Source organism: Drosophila elegans, unplaced genomic scaffold (genome assembly GCF_018152505.1).
Source record: "Drosophila elegans isolate 14027-0461.03 unplaced genomic scaffold, ASM1815250v1 contig_397, whole genome shotgun sequence".
In the NCBI taxonomy this organism is placed as follows: domain Eukaryota; kingdom Metazoa; phylum Arthropoda; class Insecta; order Diptera; family Drosophilidae; genus Drosophila; species Drosophila elegans.
This window is the reverse complement of record NW_024545782.1, coordinates 4,844,653-4,864,591: the sequence shown is the minus strand read 5'-3', so window position 1 is coordinate 4,864,591 and position 19,939 is coordinate 4,844,653. Positions and strand designations below refer to the sequence as shown.

The window sequence follows — 19,939 nt, the reverse complement described above, 5'->3', positions numbered from 1 at the left end:
TCGCTACCAGAAGAGTACCGAACTGCTGATCCGCAAACTGCCTTTCCAGCGTCTAGTGCGTGAAATCGCTCAGGATTTTAAGACTGACTTGAGATTCCAGAGCTCGGCGGTGATGGCTCTTCAGGAAGCCAGCGAAGCCTATCTGGTCGGCCTCTTTGAAGATACCAACTTGTGTGCCATTCATGCCAAGCGTGTGACGATCATGCCCAAGGACATCCAGTTGGCCCGTCGCATTCGCGGCGAGCGTGCTTAAGTTGAGACTGCATCAACTGGCCACCATTGCGCTACCATATTTTATACAAATCGGTCCTTTTCAGGACCACAAAATACATTCAATGAGATATTTATTTTTATTTTACAAGCTTTTTTATTTTTAATTCATAAATATGTATTATGTTCGTTTTTTATTTCAGTTAATGATTCGTTGTGAAGGTGTGGTAGTTTCAAATGGCGTTACGATTGTATGTGCAAAGCACGAACTATAATAAACATTCAAACGTCATTAAAAAATTAAAAACTTTTAAAATCACTCTAAAATTCTTTGTTTATTTAATGAGTCAATAAATATATTAAAACAGATCACATTTTTATTTCGGTCTGTACTTGGTGGGATTTTTACAAGGGGTACGGTTGTATGGGACAAACACGAACTATATTAAACATTCAAACGTCGTTAAAAAATTGAAAAACTGAAAAACACATTCGGAAAATAACTTTGCAACGTTTATAAATTATTTATTTATTAAACAAAGACAACAATTTGTTGAACGAAACCAAGTTTATATTTTTATTTCGGCTTGAATATAGTGTGATTTTTATAGGGAGCAAAGTTGTGTGGAACAGGCACAAACCACTCAAATGTTATAGAAAAATCAAAAAACTGTTTAAATCACTCTAAAAATAACTTAGCAACGATTTTGAATCCTATATTTATTTAATAAAACATCAAATGTATTAAAAAAGATAGATTTTGTGTTTTTTATTTCGTTTGGTAATTGGTGGGATTATACAAGGGGCAAGGTTATATGGGACAAGCACGAACTTTATTGCACTTTTAAACGTCATCAAAAAAATCGAAAAAATGTTAAACACTTGCTGAATATAGCTTCGCAACGTTAACGAATACGTAATTTAATAAATAAAATAAAAAAGAATAACAATATAATAAAATTTAAATTTTTTTTTGACATAATCTTCAATGTGACTTTAACTTGATTCATATATGAGGCACAAATAAGCCTCTTTTGGACAAACTACAAATAAAAACATCTGAAAAATGTAATCGACTAAAGCAAACAAATAATTTGCTTAAGAAAATCACAAATAACTATGAAATTTAAAAATATTTATATTTTTTTCATTCCGAAAACTATGGCTGCTTCTCCCTTGAAAGCCAACTTTTTAAGTAGCCTAGGCTCAACTTAAAACAAGTAATAAAATAACTTTTTTAATGAAAAGTAAGTATATTTTCAGTGTTTCTTAAAGAAAAAAGTTTAAATTTCATTTTTAATTGACAATTGTACAAGTAATTGTTAGATTTCTTATTTTAAAATAGGTTTTTAAAAAAATTGCTCATGTTACAAATGTCAATGGTCAAGTTCATTCAGCTATAAAAGGTTGCCAAAACCAAATATTAAAATTTAAAAAATGCTAAGAACTTTATGGATTATTTAAGAATGTGAAAAAATAAATACTTTGTTTTTAATAAAGTTTTTAAACTCTAAATACAGGAAAATAAGTTTGCACTTCAAGTAAACATTTGCACAGCAAATGACTGGTGTCAGACCCATAGTTAAAGTGCTCTCCTCCTCGATTCTCATCCGAATGAAGGAGGTCGGCGGCAAGCGCGCGCGCCATTTTCTAAACAAAAAAGTGTTTTCGAGTGAACAAAGATGTCTGATTCTGCAGTTGCAACGTCCGCGTCCCCAGTGGCTGCCCCACCAGCGCCAGTTGAGAAAAAGGTGGCTGCCAAAAAGGCAACTGGATCTGCTGCCACAAAGGCAAAGAAGCCGACTGCACCACCATCGCACCCGCCAACTCAGCAAATGGTGGACGCTTCAATCAAGAACTTGAAGGAACGTGGCGGCTCTTCGCTTCTGGCAATTAAGAAATATATCACTGCCACATACAAATGCGATGCCCAAAAACTGGCTCCATTCATCAAGAAGTACTTGAAATCGGCCGTGGTCAATGGAAAGCTGATCCAAACAAAGGGAAAGGGTGCGTCTGGTTCATTTAAACTGTCAGCCTCGGCCAAGAAGGATCCCAAGCCAAAAGTTGCGTCTGTTGATAAAAAGGTCAAAAGCAAGAAGGTAGCCGTTAAGAAGACCGGTGTCACCGCCAAGAAAGCTGCCGGAGCTGCTGACAAGAAGCCCAAAGCTAAGAAGGCTGTGGCCACCAAAAAGACCGCCGAGAAAAAGAAAACCGAGAAGGCAAAAGCCAAGGATGCCAAGAAAACTGGAACCGTGAAGGCAAAACCAGCAGCAACAAAGGCCAAAACTACCGCAGCGAAACCGAAGGTGGCCAAAGCACCCAAGGCCAAACCAGCGGCGTCAGCTAAGCCCAAAAAGGTGATAAAGAAAGCAGCTGCTCCTGCTACCGCTAAGAAGCCGAAAGCAAAGACTACGGCTGCTAAGAAGTAAACTGGAAAAGTACAGTATCTGTACCAGTCCGCGCTCAAAATCGCAATTTTAGATTTTCAAATCTGAAATTTGTTTAAACAAGCCCTTTTCAGGGCTACAACATTCGTTAACAAGAGAAAAAAACTTTCAATTCAAAAACATTCAAATTATAGTCATTAAGCTTATAAATCAATTAATTTATACAAATTTAATATTTTTTTAATTGACAAATTGTGCTGCTGGTAACATCTTTAAATTTAATTTAATATTGCTGACCAAAAGTTAGCAACGCAGTGCAATCTAGGTTGAGGCGATTTCTTCTTGGCATGCCCTTTTCCATGCATAAGAATAATATAATAATAATTATAAATTATATAGCGTAGCTTAGGTATATATCCCTAATTTTTAAAATATAAAAACAAAGACTAATTTTATCGTTACATATTTAGGACAAATGGTATATTGAAAATGTAGTTTCTTTTGGTAATATATTTTGTGGCCCTGAAAAGGGCCGTTTTGGTTCTTTCTCCGCATACGCAGCAAGAGATATTTACTTGGAGCTGGTGTACTTGGTGACAGCCTTGGTTCCCTCACTGACAGCGTGCTTGGCCAACTCTCCGGGCAGGAGCAGACGGACAGCAGTTTGGATTTCCCTACTGGTGATTGTTGAGCGCTTGTTGTAGTGAGCCAGACGAGAAGCCTCGGCAGCAATACGCTCGAAGATATCATTCACAAAGCTGTTCATGATGCTCATCGCCTTCGACGAAATGCCGGTGTCAGGGTGGACCTGTTTCAGGACCTTGTAAATGTAGATGGCATAGCTCTCCTTCCTCTTGCGCTTCTTCTTCTTGTCGGTCTTGGTGATGTTCTTCTGAGCCTTGCCAGCCTTCTTGGCTGCCTTTCCACTGGTTTTCGGCGGCATTATTTATATTCACTTATGATTTCACAAACACAATTCACTGATCATAACGGAGCGAAAACGCGTTCATGTTTATACTTTTTTTCGAGCAATCTTTTCAGGCCTAAGGAAACTACCCCTAACTGAACGCACAAGCAGACGAAAAAGTATAAATATGTGGCTTCCATATGTTTACTAGCATTCGTTCTCTGTGTGTTAAGTGAACTAAGTGAAATAAATCAAAATGTCTGGTCGTGGAAAAGGTGGCAAAGTGAAGGGAAAGGCAAAGTCCCGCTCCAATCGTGCCGGTCTTCAGTTTCCAGTAGGCCGTATTCACCGTCTGCTCCGCAAGGGCAACTATGCCGAGCGTGTTGGTGCCGGCGCTCCAGTTTACCTGGCTGCCGTGATGGAATATCTGGCCGCTGAAGTACTCGAGTTGGCTGGCAATGCTGCTCGTGACAACAAGAAGACTAGGATAATCCCGCGTCATCTGCAGCTGGCCATTCGCAACGACGAGGAGTTGAACAAGCTACTCTCCGGCGTCACCATTGCCCAAGGTGGAGTTTTGCCCAACATCCAGGCTGTTCTGTTGCCCAAGAAGACCGAGAAGAAGGCTTAAACGTTCCAAAAGCAGAGCCAACTACATACTTGTACATAAAAACAAACCCAACCGTCCTTTTCAGGACGACCACGTTTTTACCAAAGAATTGTAAAGATTTTCAAATAGAGCGAGCAAAAGTATTTTTAATAAAATGGGTATTTTGAAAGAACGTTCATATTTCGGGTAAAAAAAATTGTTTGCAGCGAACATAATAATTTACTGCGATATTACCGAGTTTCTTTTCACTTCAAAATTCTAAGATGCTTGGGACTAATACGAATTTATGACAGAACGCTATCTGACGGATTAGCAATCCGGTTAGCCTGCATCTGAAGCAGTACAGTCTGCACAAAATACATTTAGGAGCTAGCTTTATCTTGAACAAAGCGAGTGGTTGCTTTGCCGCACATTTCTCTACCTGAATTAGCAACTGCCGAACGGCCGCGAAGAATATTTACCTACTTTGGAATTCTCAGCTAACAAAAGCAGAAATTCTAAAATGTTTTGAAAATTTGTCTCCTCTCGAAAACTTAATGGTGGTCCTGAAAAGGACCGATTGTTGAATGAAGTACAAGCTGTACTGTTTTTTTAACCGCCGAAACCGTACAGGGTGCGGCCTTGTCTCTTCAGGGCGTACACAACATCCATGGCTGTGACAGTCTTCCTCTTGGCGTGTTCGGTGTAGGTGACGGCATCGCGGATTACGTTCTCCAGGAACACCTTCAGAACACCACGTGTTTCCTCGTAAATGAGTCCAGAAATGCGCTTCACACCGCCACGACGAGCCAAACGGCGGATAGCTGGCTTCGTGATACCCTGGATGTTATCACGCAGCACTTTGCGATGACGTTTGGCGCCACCTTTTCCCAAGCCTTTGCCTCCTTTACCGCGACCAGTCATTATTCACTCTTTTCTATATAAACACACTGCACGAAAGTCACTGACGAACTAATTTCAATTTTTCGGCGTGCCCCTATTTATACCAAAAACCCAAGAAACCCGAGCGAGTGCGAACGATATGTTCGCCTCGCTCTTGGCTCGCCAAATGAAATGGCGTCTGCTCCTCTCTCTTTCCAACCCTCCACTTTTGCTATATAAGTAGGTAGCGATCGCGCCGAACGTTTATTGTGTTTTTAGACGTGAAGTGAACAGTAGTGAACATCCAAATCAATAATGGCTCGTACCAAGCAAACCGCTCGCAAATCGACTGGTGGCAAGGCGCCACGCAAACAACTGGCTACTAAGGCCGCTCGCAAGAGCGCCCCAGCCACCGGAGGCGTGAAGAAGCCACATCGCTATCGCCCCGGCACTGTGGCCCTGCGTGAGATCCGTCGCTACCAGAAGAGTACCGAACTGCTGATCCGCAAACTGCCTTTCCAGCGTCTAGTGCGTGAAATCGCTCAGGATTTTAAGACTGACTTGAGATTCCAGAGCTCGGCGGTGATGGCTCTTCAGGAAGCCAGCGAAGCCTATCTGGTCGGCCTCTTTGAAGATACCAACTTGTGTGCCATTCATGCCAAGCGTGTGACGATCATGCCCAAGGACATCCAGTTGGCCCGTCGCATTCGCGGCGAGCGTGCTTAAGTTGAGACTGCATCAACTGGCCACCATTGCGCTACCATATTTTATACAAATCGGTCCTTTTCAGGACCACAAAATACATTCAATGAGATATTTATTTTTATTTTACAAGCTTTTTTATTTTTAATTCATAAATATGTATTATGTTCGTTTTTTATTTCAGTTAATGATTCGTTGTGAAGGTGTGGTAGTTTCAAATGGCGTTACGATTGTATGTGCAAAGCACGAACTATAATAAACATTCAAACGTCATTAAAAAATTAAAAACTTTTAAAATCACTCTAAAATTCTTTGTTTATTTAATGAGTCAATAAATATATTAAAACAGATCACATTTTTATTTCGGTCTGTACTTGGTGGGATTTTTACAAGGGGTACGGTTGTATGGGACAAACACGAACTATATTAAACATTCAAACGTCGTTAAAAAATTGAAAAACTGAAAAACACATTCGGAAAATAACTTTGCAACGTTTATAAATTATTTATTTATTAAACAAAGACAACAATTTGTTGAACGAAACCAAGTTTATATTTTTATTTCGGCTTGAATATAGTGTGATTTTTATAGGGAGCAAAGTTGTGTGGAACAGGCACAAACCACTCAAATGTTATAGAAAAATCAAAAAACTGTTTAAATCACTCTAAAAATAACTTAGCAACGATTTTGAATCCTATATTTATTTAATAAAACATCAAATGTATTAAAAAAGATAGATTTTGTGTTTTTTATTTCGTTTGGTAATTGGTGGGATTATACAAGGGGCAAGGTTATATGGGACAAGCACGAACTTTATTGCACTTTTAAACGTCATCAAAAAAATCGAAAAAATGTTAAACACTTGCTGAATATAGCTTCGCAACGTTAACGAATACGTAATTTAATAAATAAAATAAAAAAGAATAACAATATAATAAAATTTAAATTTTTTTTGACATAATCTTCAATGTGACTTTAACTTGATTCATATATGAGGCACAAATAAGCCTCTTTTGGACAAACTACAAATAAAAACATCTGAAAAATGTAATCGACTAAAGCAAACAAATAATTTGCTTAAGAAAATCACAAATAACTATGAAATTTAAAAATATTTATATTTTTTTCATTCCGAAAACTATGGCTGCTTCTCCCTTGAAAGCCAACTTTTTAAGTAGCCTAGGCTCAACTTAAAACAAGTAATAAAATAACTTTTTTAATGAAAAGTAAGTATATTTTCAGTGTTTCTTAAAGAAAAAGTTTAAATTTCATTTTTAATTGACAATTGTACAAGTAATTGTTAGATTTCTTATTTTAAAATAGGTTTTAAAAAAAATTGCTCATGTTACAAATGTCAATGGTCAAGTTCATTCAGCTATAAAAGGTTGCCAAAACCAAATATTAAAATTTAAAAAATGCTAAGAACTTTATGGATTATTTAAGAATGTGAAAAAATAAATACTTTGTTTTTAATAAAGTTTTTAAACTCTAAATACAGGAAAATAAGTTTGCACTTCAAGTAAACATTTGCACAGCAAATGACTGGTGTCAGACCCATAGTTAAAGTGCTCTCCTCCTCGATTCTCATCCGAATGAAGGAGGTCGGCGGCAAGCGCGCGCGCCATTTTCTAAACAAAAAAGTGTTTTCGAGTGAACAAAGATGTCTGATTCTGCAGTTGCAACGTCCGCGTCCCCAGTGGCTGCCCCACCAGCGCCAGTTGAGAAAAAGGTGGCTGCCAAAAAGGCAACTGGATCTGCTGCCACAAAGGCAAAGAAGCCGACTGCACCACCATCGCACCCGCCAACTCAGCAAATGGTGGACGCTTCAATCAAGAACTTGAAGGAACGTGGCGGCTCTTCGCTTCTGGCAATTAAGAAATATATCACTGCCACATACAAATGCGATGCCCAAAAACTGGCTCCATTCATCAAGAAGTACTTGAAATCGGCCGTGGTCAATGGAAAGCTGATCCAAACAAAGGGAAAGGGTGCGTCTGGTTCATTTAAACTGTCAGCCTCGGCCAAGAAGGATCCCAAGCCAAAAGTTGCGTCTGTTGATAAAAAGGTCAAAAGCAAGAAGGTAGCCGTTAAGAAGACCGGTGTCACCGCCAAGAAAGCTGCCGGAGCTGCTGACAAGAAGCCCAAAGCTAAGAAGGCTGTGGCCACCAAAAAGACCGCCGAGAAAAAGAAAACCGAGAAGGCAAAAGCCAAGGATGCCAAGAAAACTGGAACCGTGAAGGCAAAACCAGCAGCAACAAAGGCCAAAACTACCGCAGCGAAACCGAAGGTGGCCAAAGCACCCAAGGCCAAACCAGCGGCGTCAGCTAAGCCCAAAAAGGTGATAAAGAAAGCAGCTGCTCCTGCTACCGCTAAGAAGCCGAAAGCAAAGACTACGGCTGCTAAGAAGTAAACTGGAAAAGTACAGTATCTGTACCAGTCCGCGCTCAAAATCGCAATTTTAGATTTTCAAATCTGAAATTTGTTTAAACAAGCCCTTTTCAGGGCTACAACATTCGTTAACAAGAGAAAAAAACTTTCAATTCAAAAACATTCAAATTATAGTCATTAAGCTTATAAATCAATTAATTTATACAAATTTAATATTTTTTTAATTGACAAATTGTGCTGCTGGTAACATCTTTAAATTTAATTTAATATTGCTGACCAAAAGTTAGCAACGCAGTGCAATCTAGGTTGAGGCGATTTCTTCTTGGCATGCCCTTTTCCATGCATAAGAATAATATAATAATAATTATAAATTATATAGCGTAGCTTAGGTATATATCCCTAATTTTTAAAATATAAAAACAAAGACTAATTTTATCGTTACATATTTAGGACAAATGGTATATTGAAAATGTAGTTTCTTTTGGTAATATATTTTGTGGCCCTGAAAAGGGCCGTTTTGGTTCTTTCTCCGCATACGCAGCAAGAGATATTTACTTGGAGCTGGTGTACTTGGTGACAGCCTTGGTTCCCTCACTGACAGCGTGCTTGGCCAACTCTCCGGGCAGGAGCAGACGGACAGCAGTTTGGATTTCCCTACTGGTGATTGTTGAGCGCTTGTTGTAGTGAGCCAGACGAGAAGCCTCGGCAGCAATACGCTCGAAGATATCATTCACAAAGCTGTTCATGATGCTCATCGCCTTCGACGAAATGCCGGTGTCAGGGTGGACCTGTTTCAGGACCTTGTAAATGTAGATGGCATAGCTCTCCTTCCTCTTGCGCTTCTTCTTCTTGTCGGTCTTGGTGATGTTCTTCTGAGCCTTGCCAGCCTTCTTGGCTGCCTTTCCACTGGTTTTCGGCGGCATTATTTATATTCACTTATGATTTCACAAACACAATTCAGTGATCATAACGGAGCGAAAACGCGTTCATGTTTATACTTTTTTCGAGCAATCTTTTCAGGCCTAAGGAAACTACCCCTAACTGAACGCACAAGCAGACGAAAAAGTATAAATATGTGGCTTCCATATGTTTACTAGCATTCGTTCTCTGTGTGTTAAGTGAACTAAGTGAAATAAATCAAAATGTCTGGTCGTGGAAAAGGTGGCAAAGTGAAGGGAAAGGCAAAGTCCCGCTCCAATCGTGCCGGTCTTCAGTTTCCAGTAGGCCGTATTCACCGTCTGCTCCGCAAGGGCAACTATGCCGAGCGTGTTGGTGCCGGCGCTCCAGTTTACCTGGCTGCCGTGATGGAATATCTGGCCGCTGAAGTACTCGAGTTGGCTGGCAATGCTGCTCGTGACAACAAGAAGACTAGGATAATCCCGCGTCATCTGCAGCTGGCCATTCGCAACGACGAGGAGTTGAACAAGCTACTCTCCGGCGTCACCATTGCCCAAGGTGGAGTTTTGCCCAACATCCAGGCTGTTCTGTTGCCCAAGAAGACCGAGAAGAAGGCTTAAACGTTCCAAAAGCAGAGCCAACTACATACTTGTACATAAAAACAAACCCAACCGTCCTTTTCAGGACGACCACGTTTTTACCAAAGAATTGTAAAGATTTTCAAATAGAGCGAGCAAAAGTATTTTTAATAAAATGGGTATTTTGAAAGAACGTTCATATTTCGGGTAAAAAAAATTGTTTGCAGCGAACATAATAATTTACTGCGATATTACCGAGTTTCTTTTCACTTCAAAATTCTAAGATGCTTGGGACTAATACGAATTTATGACAGAACGCTATCTGACGGATTAGCAATCCGGTTAGCCTGCATCTGAAGCAGTACAGTCTGCACAAAATACATTTAGGAGCTAGCTTTATCTTGAACAAAGCGAGTGGTTGCTTTGCCGCACATTTCTCTACCTGAATTAGCAACTGCCGAACGGCCGCGAAGAATATTTACCTACTTTGGAATTCTCAGCTAACAAAACCAGAAATCATAAAATGTTTTGAAAATTTGTCTCCTCTCGAAAACTTAATGGTGGTCCTGAAAAGGACCGATTGTTGAATGAAGTACAAGCTGTACTGTTTTTTTAACCACCGAAGCCGTACAGAGTGCGGCCTTGCCTCTTCAGGGCGTACACAACATCCATGGCTGTGACAGTCTTCCTCTTGGCGTGTTCGGTGTAGGTGACGGCATCGCGGATAACGTTCTCCAGGAACACCTTCAGAACACCACGTGTTTCCTCGTAAATGAGTCCAGAGATGCGCTTCACACCGCCACGACGAGCTAAACGGCGGATAGCTGGCTTCGTGATACCCTGGATGTTATCACGCAGCACTTTGCGATGACGTTTGGCGCCACCTTTTCCCAAGCCTTTGCCTCCTTTACCGCGACCAGTCATTATTCACTCTTTTCTACATAAACACACTGCACGAAAGTCACTGACGAACTAATTCCATTTTTTCGGCGTGCCCCTATTTATACCAAAAACCCAAGAAACCCGAGCGAGTGCGAACGATATGTTCGCCTCGCTCTTGGCTCGCCAAATGAAATGGCGTCTGCTCCTCTCTCTTTCCAACCCTCCACTTTTGCTATATAAGTAGGTAGCGATCGCGCCGAACGTTTATTGTGTTTTTAGACGTGAAGTGAACAGTAGTGAACATCCAAATCAATAATGGCTCGTACCAAGCAAACCGCTCGCAAATCGACTGGTGGCAAGGCGCCACGCAAACAACTGGCTACTAAGGCCGCTCGCAAGAGCGCCCCAGCCACCGGAGGCGTGAAGAAGCCACATCGCTATCGCCCCGGCACTGTGGCCCTGCGTGAGATCCGTCGCTACCAGAAGAGTACCGAACTGCTGATCCGCAAACTGCCTTTCCAGCGTCTAGTGCGTGAAATCGCTCAGGATTTTAAGACTGACTTGAGATTCCAGAGCTCGGCGGTGATGGCTCTTCAGGAAGCCAGCGAAGCCTATCTGGTCGGCCTCTTTGAAGATACCAACTTGTGTGCCATTCATGCCAAGCGTGTGACGATCATGCCCAAGGACATCCAGTTGGCCCGTCGCATTCGCGGCGAGCGTGCTTAAGTTGAGACTGCATCAACTGGCCACCATTGCGCTACCATATTTTATACAAATCGGTCCTTTTCAGGACCACAAAATACATTCAATGAGATATTTATTTTTATTTTACAAGCTTTTTTATTTTTAATTCATAAATATGTATTATGTTCGTTTTTTATTTCAGTTAATGATTCGTTGTGAAGGTGTGGTAGTTTCAAATGGCGTTACGATTGTATGTGCAAAGCACGAACTATAATAAACATTCAAACGTCATTAAAAAATTAAAAACTTTTAAAATCACTCTAAAATTCTTTGTTTATTTAATGAGTCAATAAATATATTAAAACAGATCACATTTTTATTTCGGTCTGTACTTGGTGGGATTTTTACAAGGGGTACGGTTGTATGGGACAAACACGAACTATATTAAACATTCAAACGTCGTTAAAAAATTGAAAAACTGAAAAACACATTCGGAAAATAACTTTGCAACGTTTATAAATTATTTATTTATTAAACAAAGACAACAATTTGTTGAACGAAACCAAGTTTATATTTTTATTTCGGCTTGAATATAGTGTGATTTTTATAGGGAGCAAAGTTGTGTGGAACAGGCACAAACCACTCAAATGTTATAGAAAAATCAAAAAACTGTTTAAATCACTCTAAAAATAACTTAGCAACGATTTTGAATCCTATATTTATTTAATAAAACATCAAATGTATTAAAAAAGATAGATTTTGTGTTTTTTATTTCGTTTGGTAATTGGTGGGATTATACAAGGGGCAAGGTTATATGGGACAAGCACGAACTTTATTGCACTTTTAAACGTCATCAAAAAAATCGAAAAAATGTTAAACACTTGCTGAATATAGCTTCGCAACGTTAACGAATACGTAATTTAATAAATAAAATAAAAAAGAATAACAATATAATAAAATTTAAATTTTTTTTGACATAATCTTCAATGTGACTTTAACTTGATTCATATATGAGGCACAAATAAGCCTCTTTTGGACAAACTACAAATAAAAACATCTGAAAAATGTAATCGACTAAAGCAAACAAATAATTTGCTTAAGAAAATCACAAATAACTATGAAATTTAAAAATATTTATATTTTTTTCATTCCGAAAACTATGGCTGCTTCTCCCTTGAAAGCCAACTTTTTATGTAGCCTAGGCTCAACTTAAAACAAGTAATAAAATAACTTTTTTAATGAAAAGTAAGTATATTTTCAGTGTTTCTTAAAGAAAAAAGTTTAAATTTCATTTTTAATTGACAATTGTACAAGTAATTGTTAGATTTCTTATTTTAAAATAGGTTTTAAAAAAAATTGCTCATGTTACAAATGTCAATGGTCAAGTTCATTCAGCTATAAAAGGTTGCCAAAACCAAATATTAAAATTTAAAAAATGCTAAGAACTTTATGGATTATTTAAGAATGTGAAAAAATAAATACTTTGTTTTTAATAAAGTTTTTAAACTCTAAATACAGGAAAATAAGTTTGCACTTCAAGTAAACATTTGCACAGCAAATGACTGGTGTCAGACCCATAGTTAAAGTGCTCTCCTCCTCGATTCTCATCCGAATGAAGGAGGTCGGCGGCAAGCGCGCGCGCCATTTTCTAAACAAAAAAGTGTTTTCGAGTGAACAAAGATGTCTGATTCTGCAGTTGCAACGTCCGCGTCCCCAGTGGCTGCCCCACCAGCGCCAGTTGAGAAAAAGGTGGCTGCCAAAAAGGCAACTGGATCTGCTGCCACAAAGGCAAAGAAGCCGACTGCACCACCATCGCACCCGCCAACTCAGCAAATGGTGGACGCTTCAATCAAGAACTTGAAGGAACGTGGCGGCTCTTCGCTTCTGGCAATTAAGAAATATATCACTGCCACATACAAATGCGATGCCCAAAAACTGGCTCCATTCATCAAGAAGTACTTGAAATCGGCCGTGGTCAATGGAAAGCTGATCCAAACAAAGGGAAAGGGTGCGTCTGGTTCATTTAAACTGTCAGCCTCGGCCAAGAAGGATCCCAAGCCAAAAGTTGCGTCTGTTGATAAAAAGGTCAAAAGCAAGAAGGTAGCCGTTAAGAAGACCGGTGTCACCGCCAAGAAAGCTGCCGGAGCTGCTGACAAGAAGCCCAAAGCTAAGAAGGCTGTGGCTACCAAAAAGACCGCCGAGAAAAAGAAAACCGAGAAGGCAAAAGCCAAGGATGCCAAGAAAACTGGAACCGTGAAGGCAAAACCAGCAGCAACAAAGGCCAAAACTACCGCAGCGAAACCGAAGGTGGCCAAAGCACCCAAGGCCAAACCAGCGGCGTCAGCTAAGCCCAAAAAGGTGATAAAGAAAGCAGCTGCTCCTGCTACCGCTAAGAAGCCGAAAGCAAAGACTACGGCTGCTAAGAAGTAAACTGGAAAAGTACAGTATCTGTACCAGTCCGCGCTCAAAATCGCAATTTTAGATTTTCAAATCTGAAATTTATTTAAACAAGCCCTTTTCAGGGCTACAACATTCGTTAACAAGAGAAAAAAACTTTCAATTCAAAAACATTCAAATTATAGTCATTAAGCTTATAAATCAATTAATTTATACAAATTTAATATTTTTTTAATTGACAAATTGTGCTGCTGGTAACATCTTTAAATTTAATTTAATATTGCTGACCAAAAGTTAGCAACGCAGTGCAATCTAGGTTGAGGCGATTTCTTCTTGGCATGCCCTTTTCCATGCATAAGAATAATATAATAATAATTATAAATTATATAGCGTAGCTTAGGTATATATCCCTAATTTTTAAAATATAAAAACAAAGACTAATTTTATCGTTACATATTTAGGACAAATGGTATATTGAAAATGTAGTTTCTTTTGGTAATATATTTTGTGGCCCTGAAAAGGGCCGTTTTGGTTCTTTCTCCGCATACGCAGCAAGAGATATTTACTTGGAGCTGGTGTACTTGGTGACAGCCTTGGTTCCCTCACTGACAGCGTGCTTGGCCAACTCTCCGGGCAGGAGCAGACGGACAGCAGTTTGGATTTCCCTACTGGTGATTGTTGAGCGCTTGTTGTAGTGAGCCAGACGAGAAGCCTCGGCAGCAATACGCTCGAAGATATCATTCACAAAGCTGTTCATGATGCTCATCGCCTTCGACGAAATGCCGGTGTCAGGGTGGACCTGTTTCAGGACCTTGTAAATGTAGATGGCATAGCTCTCCTTCCTCTTGCGCTTCTTCTTCTTGTCGGTCTTGGTGATGTTCTTCTGAGCCTTGCCAGCCTTCTTGGCTGCCTTTCCACTGGTTTTCGGCGGCATTATTTATATTCACTTATGATTTCACAAACACAATTCAGTGATCATAACGGAGCGAAAACGCGTTCATGTTTATACTTTTTTCGAGCAATCTTTTCAGGCCTAAGGAAACTACCCCTAACTGAACGCACAAGCAGACGAAAAAGTATAAATATGTGGCTTCCATATGTTTACTAGCATTCGTTCTCTGTGTGTTAAGTGAACTAAGTGAAATAAATCAAAATGTCTGGTCGTGGAAAAGGTGGCAAAGTGAAGGGAAAGGCAAAGTCCCGCTCCAATCGTGCCGGTCTTCAGTTTCCAGTAGGCCGTATTCACCGTCTGCTCCGCAAGGGCAACTATGCCGAGCGTGTTGGTGCCGGCGCTCCAGTTTACCTGGCTGCCGTGATGGAATATCTGGCCGCTGAAGTACTCGAGTTGGCTGGCAATGCTGCTCGTGACAACAAGAAGACTAGGATAATCCCGCGTCATCTGCAGCTGGCCATTCGCAACGACGAGGAGTTGAACAAGCTACTCTCCGGCGTCACCATTGCCCAAGGTGGAGTTTTGCCCAACATCCAGGCTGTTCTGTTGCCCAAGAAGACCGAGAAGAAGGCTTAAACGTTCCAAAAGCAGAGCCAACTACATACTTGTACATAAAAACAAACCCAACCGTCCTTTTCAGGACGACCACGTTTTTACCAAAGAATTGTAAAGATTTTCAAATAGAGCGAGCAAAAGTATTTTTAATAAAATGGGTATTTTGAAAGAACGTTCATATTTCGGGTAAAAAAAATTGTTTGCAGCGAACATAATAATTTACTGCGATATTACCGAGTTTCTTTTCACTTCAAAATTCTAAGATGCTTGGGACTAATACGAATTTATGACAGAACGCTATCTGACGGATTAGCAATCCGGTTAGCCTGCATCTGAAGCAGTACAGTCTGCACAAAATACATTTAGGAGCTAGCTTTATCTTGAACAAAGCGAGTGGTTGCTTTGCCGCACATTTCTCTACCTGAATTAGCAACTGCCGAACGGCCGCGAAGAATATTTACCTACTTTGGAATTCTCAGCTAACAAAAGCAGAAATTCTAAAATGTTTTGAAAATTTGTCTCCTCTCGAAAACTTAATGGTGGTCCTGAAAAGGACCGATTGTTGAATGAAGTACAAGCTGTACTGTTTTTTTAACCGCCGAAACCGTACAGGGTGCGGCCTTGTCTCTTCAGGGCGTACACAACATCCATGGCTGTGACAGTCTTCCTCTTGGCGTGTTCGGTGTAGGTGACGGCATCGCGGATTACGTTCTCCAGGAACACCTTCAGAACACCACGTGTTTCCTCGTAAATGAGTCCAGAAATGCGCTTCACACCGCCACGACGAGCCAAACGGCGGATAGCTGGCTTCGTGATACCCTGGATGTTATCACGCAGCACTTTGCGATGACGTTTGGCGCCACCTTTTCCCAAGCCTTTGCCTCCTTTACCGCGACCAGTCATTATTCACTCTTTTCTATATAAACACACTGCACGAAAGTCACTGACGAACTAATTTCAATTTTTCGGCGTGCCCCTATTTATACCAAAAACCCAAGAAACCCGAGCGAGTGCGAACGATATGTTCGCCTCGCTCTTGGCTCGCCAAATGAAATGGCGTCTGCTCCTCTCTCTTTCCAACCCTCCACTTTTGCTATATAAGTAGGTAGCGATCGCGCCGAACGTTTATTGTGTTTTTAGACGTGAAGTGAACAGTAGTGAACATCCAAATCAATTATGGCTCGTACCAAGCAAACCGCTCGCAAATCGACTGGTGGCAAGGCGCCACGCAAACAACTGGCTACTAAGGCCGCTCGCAAGAGCGCCCCAGCCACCGGAGGCGTGAAGAAGCCACATCGCTATCGCCCCGGCACTGTGGCCCTGCGTGAGATCCGTCGCTACCAGAAGAGTACCGAACTGCTGATCCGCAAACTGCCTTTCCAGCGTCTAGTGCGTGAAATCGCTCAGGATTTTAAGACTGACTTGAGATTCCAGAGCTCGGCGGTGATGGCTCTTCAGGAAGCCAGCGAAGCCTATCTGGTCGGCCTCTTTGAAGATACCAACTTGTGTGCCATTCATGCCAAGCGTGTGACGATCATGCCCAAGGACATCCAGTTGGCCCGTCGCATTCGCGGCGAGCGTGCTTAAGTTGAGACTGCATCAACTGGCCACCATTGCGCTACCATATTTTATACAAATCGGTCCTTTTCAGGACCACAAAATACATTCAATGAGATATTTATTTTTATTTTACAAGCTTTTTTTATTTTTAATTCATAAATATGTATTATGTTCGTTTTTTATTTCAGTTAATGATTCGTTGTGAAGGTGTGGTAGTTTCAAATGGCGTTACGATTGTATGTGCAAAGCACGAACTATAATAAACATTCAAACGTCATTAAAAAATTAAAAACTTTTAAAATCACTCTAAAATTCTTTGTTTATTTAATGAGTCAATAAATATATTAAAACAGATCACATTTTTATTTCGGTCTGTACTTGGTGGGATTTTTACAAGGGGTACGGTTGTATGGGACAAACACGAACTATATTAAACATTCAAACGTCGTTAAAAAATTGAAAAACTGAAAAACACATTCGGAAAATAACTTTGCAACGTTTATAAATTATTTATTTATTAAACAAAGACAACAATTTGTTGAACGAAACCAAGTTTATATTTTTATTTCGGCTTGAATATAGTGTGATTTTTATAGGGAGCAAAGTTGTGTGGAACAGGCACAAACCACTCAAATGTTATAGAAAAATCAAAAAACTGTTTAAATCACTCTAAAAATAACTTAGCAACGATTTTGAATCCTATATTTATTTAATAAAACATCAAATGTATTAAAAAAGATAGATTTTGTGTTTTTTATTTCGTTTGGTAATTGGTGGGATTATACAAGGGGCAAGGTTATATGGGACAAGCACGAACTTTATTGCACTTTTAAACGTCATCAAAAAAATCGAAAAAATGTTAAACACTTGCTGAATATAGCTTCGCAACGTTAACGAATACGTAATTTAATAAATAAAATAAAAAAGAATAACAATATAATAAAATTTAAATTTTTTTTGACATAATCTTCAATGTGACTTTAACTTGATTCATATATGAGGCACAAATAAGCCTCTTTTGGACAAACTACAAATAAAAACATCTGAAAAATGTAATCGACTAAAGCAAACAAATAATTTGCTTAAGAAAATCACAAATAACTATGAAATTTAAAAATATTTATATTTTTTTCATTCCGAAAACTATGGCTGCTTCTCCCTTGAAAGCCAACTTTTTATGTAGCCTAGGCTCAACTTAAAACAAGTAATAAAATAACTTTTTTAATGAAAAGTAAGTATATTTTCAGTGTTTCTTAAAGAAAAAAGTTTAAATTTCATTTTTAATTGACAATTGTACAAGTAATTGTTAGATTTCTTATTTTAAAATAGGTTTTAAAAAAAATTGCTCATGTTACAAATGTCAATGGTCAAGTTCATTCAGCTATAAAAGGTTGCCAAAACCAAATATTAAAATTTAAAAAATGCTAAGAACTTTATGGATTATTTAAGAATGTGAAAAAATAAATACTTTGTTTTTAATAAAGTTTTTAAACTCTAAATACAGGAAAATAAGTTTGCACTTCAAGTAAACATTTGCACAGCAAATGACTGGTGTCAGACCCATAGTTAAAGTGCTCTCCTCCTCGATTCTCATCCGAATGAAGGAGGTCGGCGGCAAGCGCGCGCGCCATTTTCTAAACAAAAAAGTGTTTTCGAGTGAACAAAGATGTCTGATTCTGCAGTTGCAACGTCCGCGTCCCCAGTGGCTGCTCCACCAGCGCCAGTTGAGAAAAAGGTGGCTGCCAAAAAGGTAACTGGATCTGCTGCCACAAAGGCAAAGAAGCCGACTGCACCACCATCGCACCCGCCAACTCAGCAAATGGTGGACGCTTCAATTAAGAACTTGAAGGAACGTGGCGGCTCTTCGCTTCTGGCAATTAAGAAATATATCACTGCCACATACAAATGCGATGCCCAAAAACTGGCTCCATTCATCAAGAAGTACTTGAAATCGGCCGTGGTCAATGGAAAGCTGATCCAAACAAAGGGAAAGGGTGCGTCTGGTTCATTTAAACTGTCAGCCTCGGCCAAGAAGGATCCCAAGCCAAAAGTTGCGTCTGTTGATAAAAAGGTCAAAAGCAAGAAGGTAGCCGTTAAGAAGACCGGTGTCACCGCCAAGAAAGCTGCCGGAGCTGCTGACAAGAAGCCCAAAGCTAAGAAGGCTGTGGCCACCAAAAAGACCGCCGAGAAAAAGAAAACCGAGAAGGCAAAAGCCAAGGATGCCAAGAAAACTGGAACCGTGAAGGCAAAACCAGCAGCAACAAAGGCCAAAACTACCGCAGCGAAACCGAAGGTGGCCAAAGCACCCAAGGCCAAACCAGCGGCGTCAGCTAAGCCCAAAAAGGTGATAAAGAAAGCAGCTGCTCCTGCTACCGCTAAGAAGCCGAAAGCAAAGACTACGGCTGCTAAGAAGTAAACTGGAAAAGTACAGTATCTGTACCAGTCCGCGCTCAAAATCGCAATTTTAGATTTTCAAATCTGAAATTTGTTTAAACAAGCCCTTTTCAGGGCTACAACATTCGTTAACAAGAGAAAAAAACTTTCAATTCAAAAACATTCAAATTATAGTCATTAAGCTTATAAATCAATTAATTTATACAAATTTAATATTTTTTTAATTGACAAATTGTGCTGCTGGTAACATCTTTAAATTTAATTTAATATTGCTGACCAAAAGTTAGCAACGCAGTGCAATCTAGGTTGAGGCGATTTCTTCTTGGCATGCCCTTTTCCATGCATAAGAATAATATAATAATAATTATAAATTATATAGCGTAGCTTAGGTATATATCCCTAATTTTTAAAATATAAAAACAAAGACTAATTTTATCGTTACATATTTAGGACAAATGGTATATTGAAAATGTAGTTTCTTTTGGTAATATATTTTGTGGCCCTGAAAAGGGCCGTTTTGGTTCTTTCTCCGCATACGCAGCAAGAGATATTTACTTGGAGCTGGTGTACTTGGTGACAGCCTTGGTTCCCTCACTGACAGCGTGCTTGGCCAACTCTCCGGGCAGGAGCAGACGGACAGCAGTTTGGATTTCCCGACTGGTGATTGTTGAGCGCTTGTTGTAGTGAGCCAGACGAGAAGCCTCGGCAGCAATACGCTCGAAGATATCATTCACAAAGCTGTTCATGATGCTCATCGCCTTCGACGAAATGCCGGTGTCAGGGTGGACCTGTTTCAGGACCTTGTAAATGTAGATGGCATAGCTCTCCTTCCTCTTGCGCTTCTTCTTCTTGTCGGTCTTGGTGATGTTCTTCTGAGCCTTGCCAGCCTTCTTGGCTGCCTTTCCACTGGTTTTCGGCGGCATTATTTATATTCACTTATGATTTCACAAACACAATTCACTGATCATAAC

General features: G+C 39.9%; 14 protein-coding genes across 14 annotated transcripts; 7 read left to right on the top strand and 7 right to left on the bottom strand.

Moving 5' to 3' along the window:
* Nucleotides 1–1,873: 1,873 nt before the first annotated feature.
* On the top strand, nt 1,874–2,731 carry LOC121467374 (histone H1-like). The gene has a single exon (XM_041708799.1). It carries the CDS (start codon nt 1,893–1,895, stop codon nt 2,640–2,642), a length of 750 nt encoding a protein of 249 aa, XP_041564733.1. The 5' UTR covers nt 1,874–1,892; the 3' UTR covers nt 2,643–2,731.
* Nucleotides 2,732–3,123: 392 nt separating this feature from the next.
* LOC121467377 (histone H2B) lies at nt 3,124–3,543 on the bottom strand. The gene has a single exon (XM_041708801.1). The coding sequence runs from the start codon at nt 3,541–3,543 to the stop codon at nt 3,172–3,174; it is 372 nt and encodes a 123-aa protein (XP_041564735.1). The 3' UTR covers nt 3,124–3,171.
* Nucleotides 3,544–3,753: 210 nt separating this feature from the next.
* Nucleotides 3,754–4,201, top strand: LOC121467376 (histone H2A). Its single transcript, XM_041708800.1, has one exon. It carries the CDS (start codon nt 3,764–3,766, stop codon nt 4,136–4,138), a length of 375 nt encoding a protein of 124 aa, XP_041564734.1. The 5' UTR covers nt 3,754–3,763; the 3' UTR covers nt 4,139–4,201.
* Nucleotides 4,202–4,660: 459 nt separating this feature from the next.
* Nucleotides 4,661–5,078, bottom strand: LOC121467413 (histone H4). The gene has a single exon (XM_041708845.1). It carries the CDS (start codon nt 5,018–5,020, stop codon nt 4,709–4,711), a length of 312 nt encoding a protein of 103 aa, XP_041564779.1. The 5' UTR covers nt 5,021–5,078; the 3' UTR covers nt 4,661–4,708.
* Nucleotides 5,079–7,322: 2,244 nt separating this feature from the next.
* LOC121467410 (histone H1-like) lies at nt 7,323–8,180 on the top strand. The gene has a single exon (XM_041708842.1). The coding sequence runs from the start codon at nt 7,342–7,344 to the stop codon at nt 8,089–8,091; it is 750 nt and encodes a 249-aa protein (XP_041564776.1). The 5' UTR covers nt 7,323–7,341; the 3' UTR covers nt 8,092–8,180.
* A 392-nt stretch (nt 8,181–8,572) lies between these two features.
* On the bottom strand, nt 8,573–9,046 carry LOC121467412 (histone H2B). The gene has a single exon (XM_041708844.1). It carries the CDS (start codon nt 8,990–8,992, stop codon nt 8,621–8,623), a length of 372 nt encoding a protein of 123 aa, XP_041564778.1. The 5' UTR covers nt 8,993–9,046; the 3' UTR covers nt 8,573–8,620.
* A 35-nt stretch (nt 9,047–9,081) lies between these two features.
* Nucleotides 9,082–9,649, top strand: LOC121467411 (histone H2A). Its single transcript, XM_041708843.1, has one exon. The coding sequence runs from the start codon at nt 9,212–9,214 to the stop codon at nt 9,584–9,586; it is 375 nt and encodes a 124-aa protein (XP_041564777.1). The 5' UTR covers nt 9,082–9,211; the 3' UTR covers nt 9,587–9,649.
* A 462-nt stretch (nt 9,650–10,111) lies between these two features.
* On the bottom strand, nt 10,112–10,503 carry LOC121467414 (histone H4). Its single transcript, XM_041708846.1, has one exon. The coding sequence runs from the start codon at nt 10,466–10,468 to the stop codon at nt 10,157–10,159; it is 312 nt and encodes a 103-aa protein (XP_041564780.1). The 5' UTR covers nt 10,469–10,503; the 3' UTR covers nt 10,112–10,156.
* Nucleotides 10,504–12,771: 2,268 nt separating this feature from the next.
* Nucleotides 12,772–13,631, top strand: LOC121467380 (histone H1-like). The gene has a single exon (XM_041708805.1). It carries the CDS (start codon nt 12,791–12,793, stop codon nt 13,538–13,540), a length of 750 nt encoding a protein of 249 aa, XP_041564739.1. The 5' UTR covers nt 12,772–12,790; the 3' UTR covers nt 13,541–13,631.
* A 390-nt stretch (nt 13,632–14,021) lies between these two features.
* On the bottom strand, nt 14,022–14,495 carry LOC121467382 (histone H2B). The gene has a single exon (XM_041708807.1). It carries the CDS (start codon nt 14,439–14,441, stop codon nt 14,070–14,072), a length of 372 nt encoding a protein of 123 aa, XP_041564741.1. The 5' UTR covers nt 14,442–14,495; the 3' UTR covers nt 14,022–14,069.
* Nucleotides 14,496–14,530: 35 nt separating this feature from the next.
* On the top strand, nt 14,531–15,098 carry LOC121467381 (histone H2A). The gene has a single exon (XM_041708806.1). It carries the CDS (start codon nt 14,661–14,663, stop codon nt 15,033–15,035), a length of 375 nt encoding a protein of 124 aa, XP_041564740.1. The 5' UTR covers nt 14,531–14,660; the 3' UTR covers nt 15,036–15,098.
* Nucleotides 15,099–15,557: 459 nt separating this feature from the next.
* On the bottom strand, nt 15,558–15,975 carry LOC121467408 (histone H4). Its single transcript, XM_041708840.1, has one exon. It carries the CDS (start codon nt 15,915–15,917, stop codon nt 15,606–15,608), a length of 312 nt encoding a protein of 103 aa, XP_041564774.1. The 5' UTR covers nt 15,918–15,975; the 3' UTR covers nt 15,558–15,605.
* A 2,251-nt stretch (nt 15,976–18,226) lies between these two features.
* On the top strand, nt 18,227–19,079 carry LOC121467405 (histone H1-like). Its single transcript, XM_041708837.1, has one exon. The coding sequence runs from the start codon at nt 18,241–18,243 to the stop codon at nt 18,988–18,990; it is 750 nt and encodes a 249-aa protein (XP_041564771.1). The 5' UTR covers nt 18,227–18,240; the 3' UTR covers nt 18,991–19,079.
* Nucleotides 19,080–19,471: 392 nt separating this feature from the next.
* On the bottom strand, nt 19,472–19,891 carry LOC121467407 (histone H2B). Its single transcript, XM_041708839.1, has one exon. It carries the CDS (start codon nt 19,889–19,891, stop codon nt 19,520–19,522), a length of 372 nt encoding a protein of 123 aa, XP_041564773.1. The 3' UTR covers nt 19,472–19,519.
* Nucleotides 19,892–19,939: the final 48 nt, after the last annotated feature.

What these genes read in the sequence shown, in the direction of transcription:
- LOC121467374 (XM_041708799.1), top strand. Translation starts at nt 1,893, where the DNA reads ATGTCTGATTCTGCAGTTGCAACGTCCGCGTCCCCAGTGGCTGCCCCA.
- LOC121467377 (XM_041708801.1), bottom strand. Translation starts at nt 3,543, where the DNA reads ATGCCGCCGAAAACCAGTGGAAAGGCAGCCAAGAAGGCTGGCAAGGCT.
- LOC121467376 (XM_041708800.1), top strand. Translation starts at nt 3,764, where the DNA reads ATGTCTGGTCGTGGAAAAGGTGGCAAAGTGAAGGGAAAGGCAAAGTCC.
- LOC121467413 (XM_041708845.1), bottom strand. Translation starts at nt 5,020, where the DNA reads ATGACTGGTCGCGGTAAAGGAGGCAAAGGCTTGGGAAAAGGTGGCGCC.
- LOC121467410 (XM_041708842.1), top strand. Translation starts at nt 7,342, where the DNA reads ATGTCTGATTCTGCAGTTGCAACGTCCGCGTCCCCAGTGGCTGCCCCA.
- LOC121467412 (XM_041708844.1), bottom strand. Translation starts at nt 8,992, where the DNA reads ATGCCGCCGAAAACCAGTGGAAAGGCAGCCAAGAAGGCTGGCAAGGCT.
- LOC121467411 (XM_041708843.1), top strand. Translation starts at nt 9,212, where the DNA reads ATGTCTGGTCGTGGAAAAGGTGGCAAAGTGAAGGGAAAGGCAAAGTCC.
- LOC121467414 (XM_041708846.1), bottom strand. Translation starts at nt 10,468, where the DNA reads ATGACTGGTCGCGGTAAAGGAGGCAAAGGCTTGGGAAAAGGTGGCGCC.
- LOC121467380 (XM_041708805.1), top strand. Translation starts at nt 12,791, where the DNA reads ATGTCTGATTCTGCAGTTGCAACGTCCGCGTCCCCAGTGGCTGCCCCA.
- LOC121467382 (XM_041708807.1), bottom strand. Translation starts at nt 14,441, where the DNA reads ATGCCGCCGAAAACCAGTGGAAAGGCAGCCAAGAAGGCTGGCAAGGCT.
- LOC121467381 (XM_041708806.1), top strand. Translation starts at nt 14,661, where the DNA reads ATGTCTGGTCGTGGAAAAGGTGGCAAAGTGAAGGGAAAGGCAAAGTCC.
- LOC121467408 (XM_041708840.1), bottom strand. Translation starts at nt 15,917, where the DNA reads ATGACTGGTCGCGGTAAAGGAGGCAAAGGCTTGGGAAAAGGTGGCGCC.
- LOC121467405 (XM_041708837.1), top strand. Translation starts at nt 18,241, where the DNA reads ATGTCTGATTCTGCAGTTGCAACGTCCGCGTCCCCAGTGGCTGCTCCA.
- LOC121467407 (XM_041708839.1), bottom strand. Translation starts at nt 19,891, where the DNA reads ATGCCGCCGAAAACCAGTGGAAAGGCAGCCAAGAAGGCTGGCAAGGCT.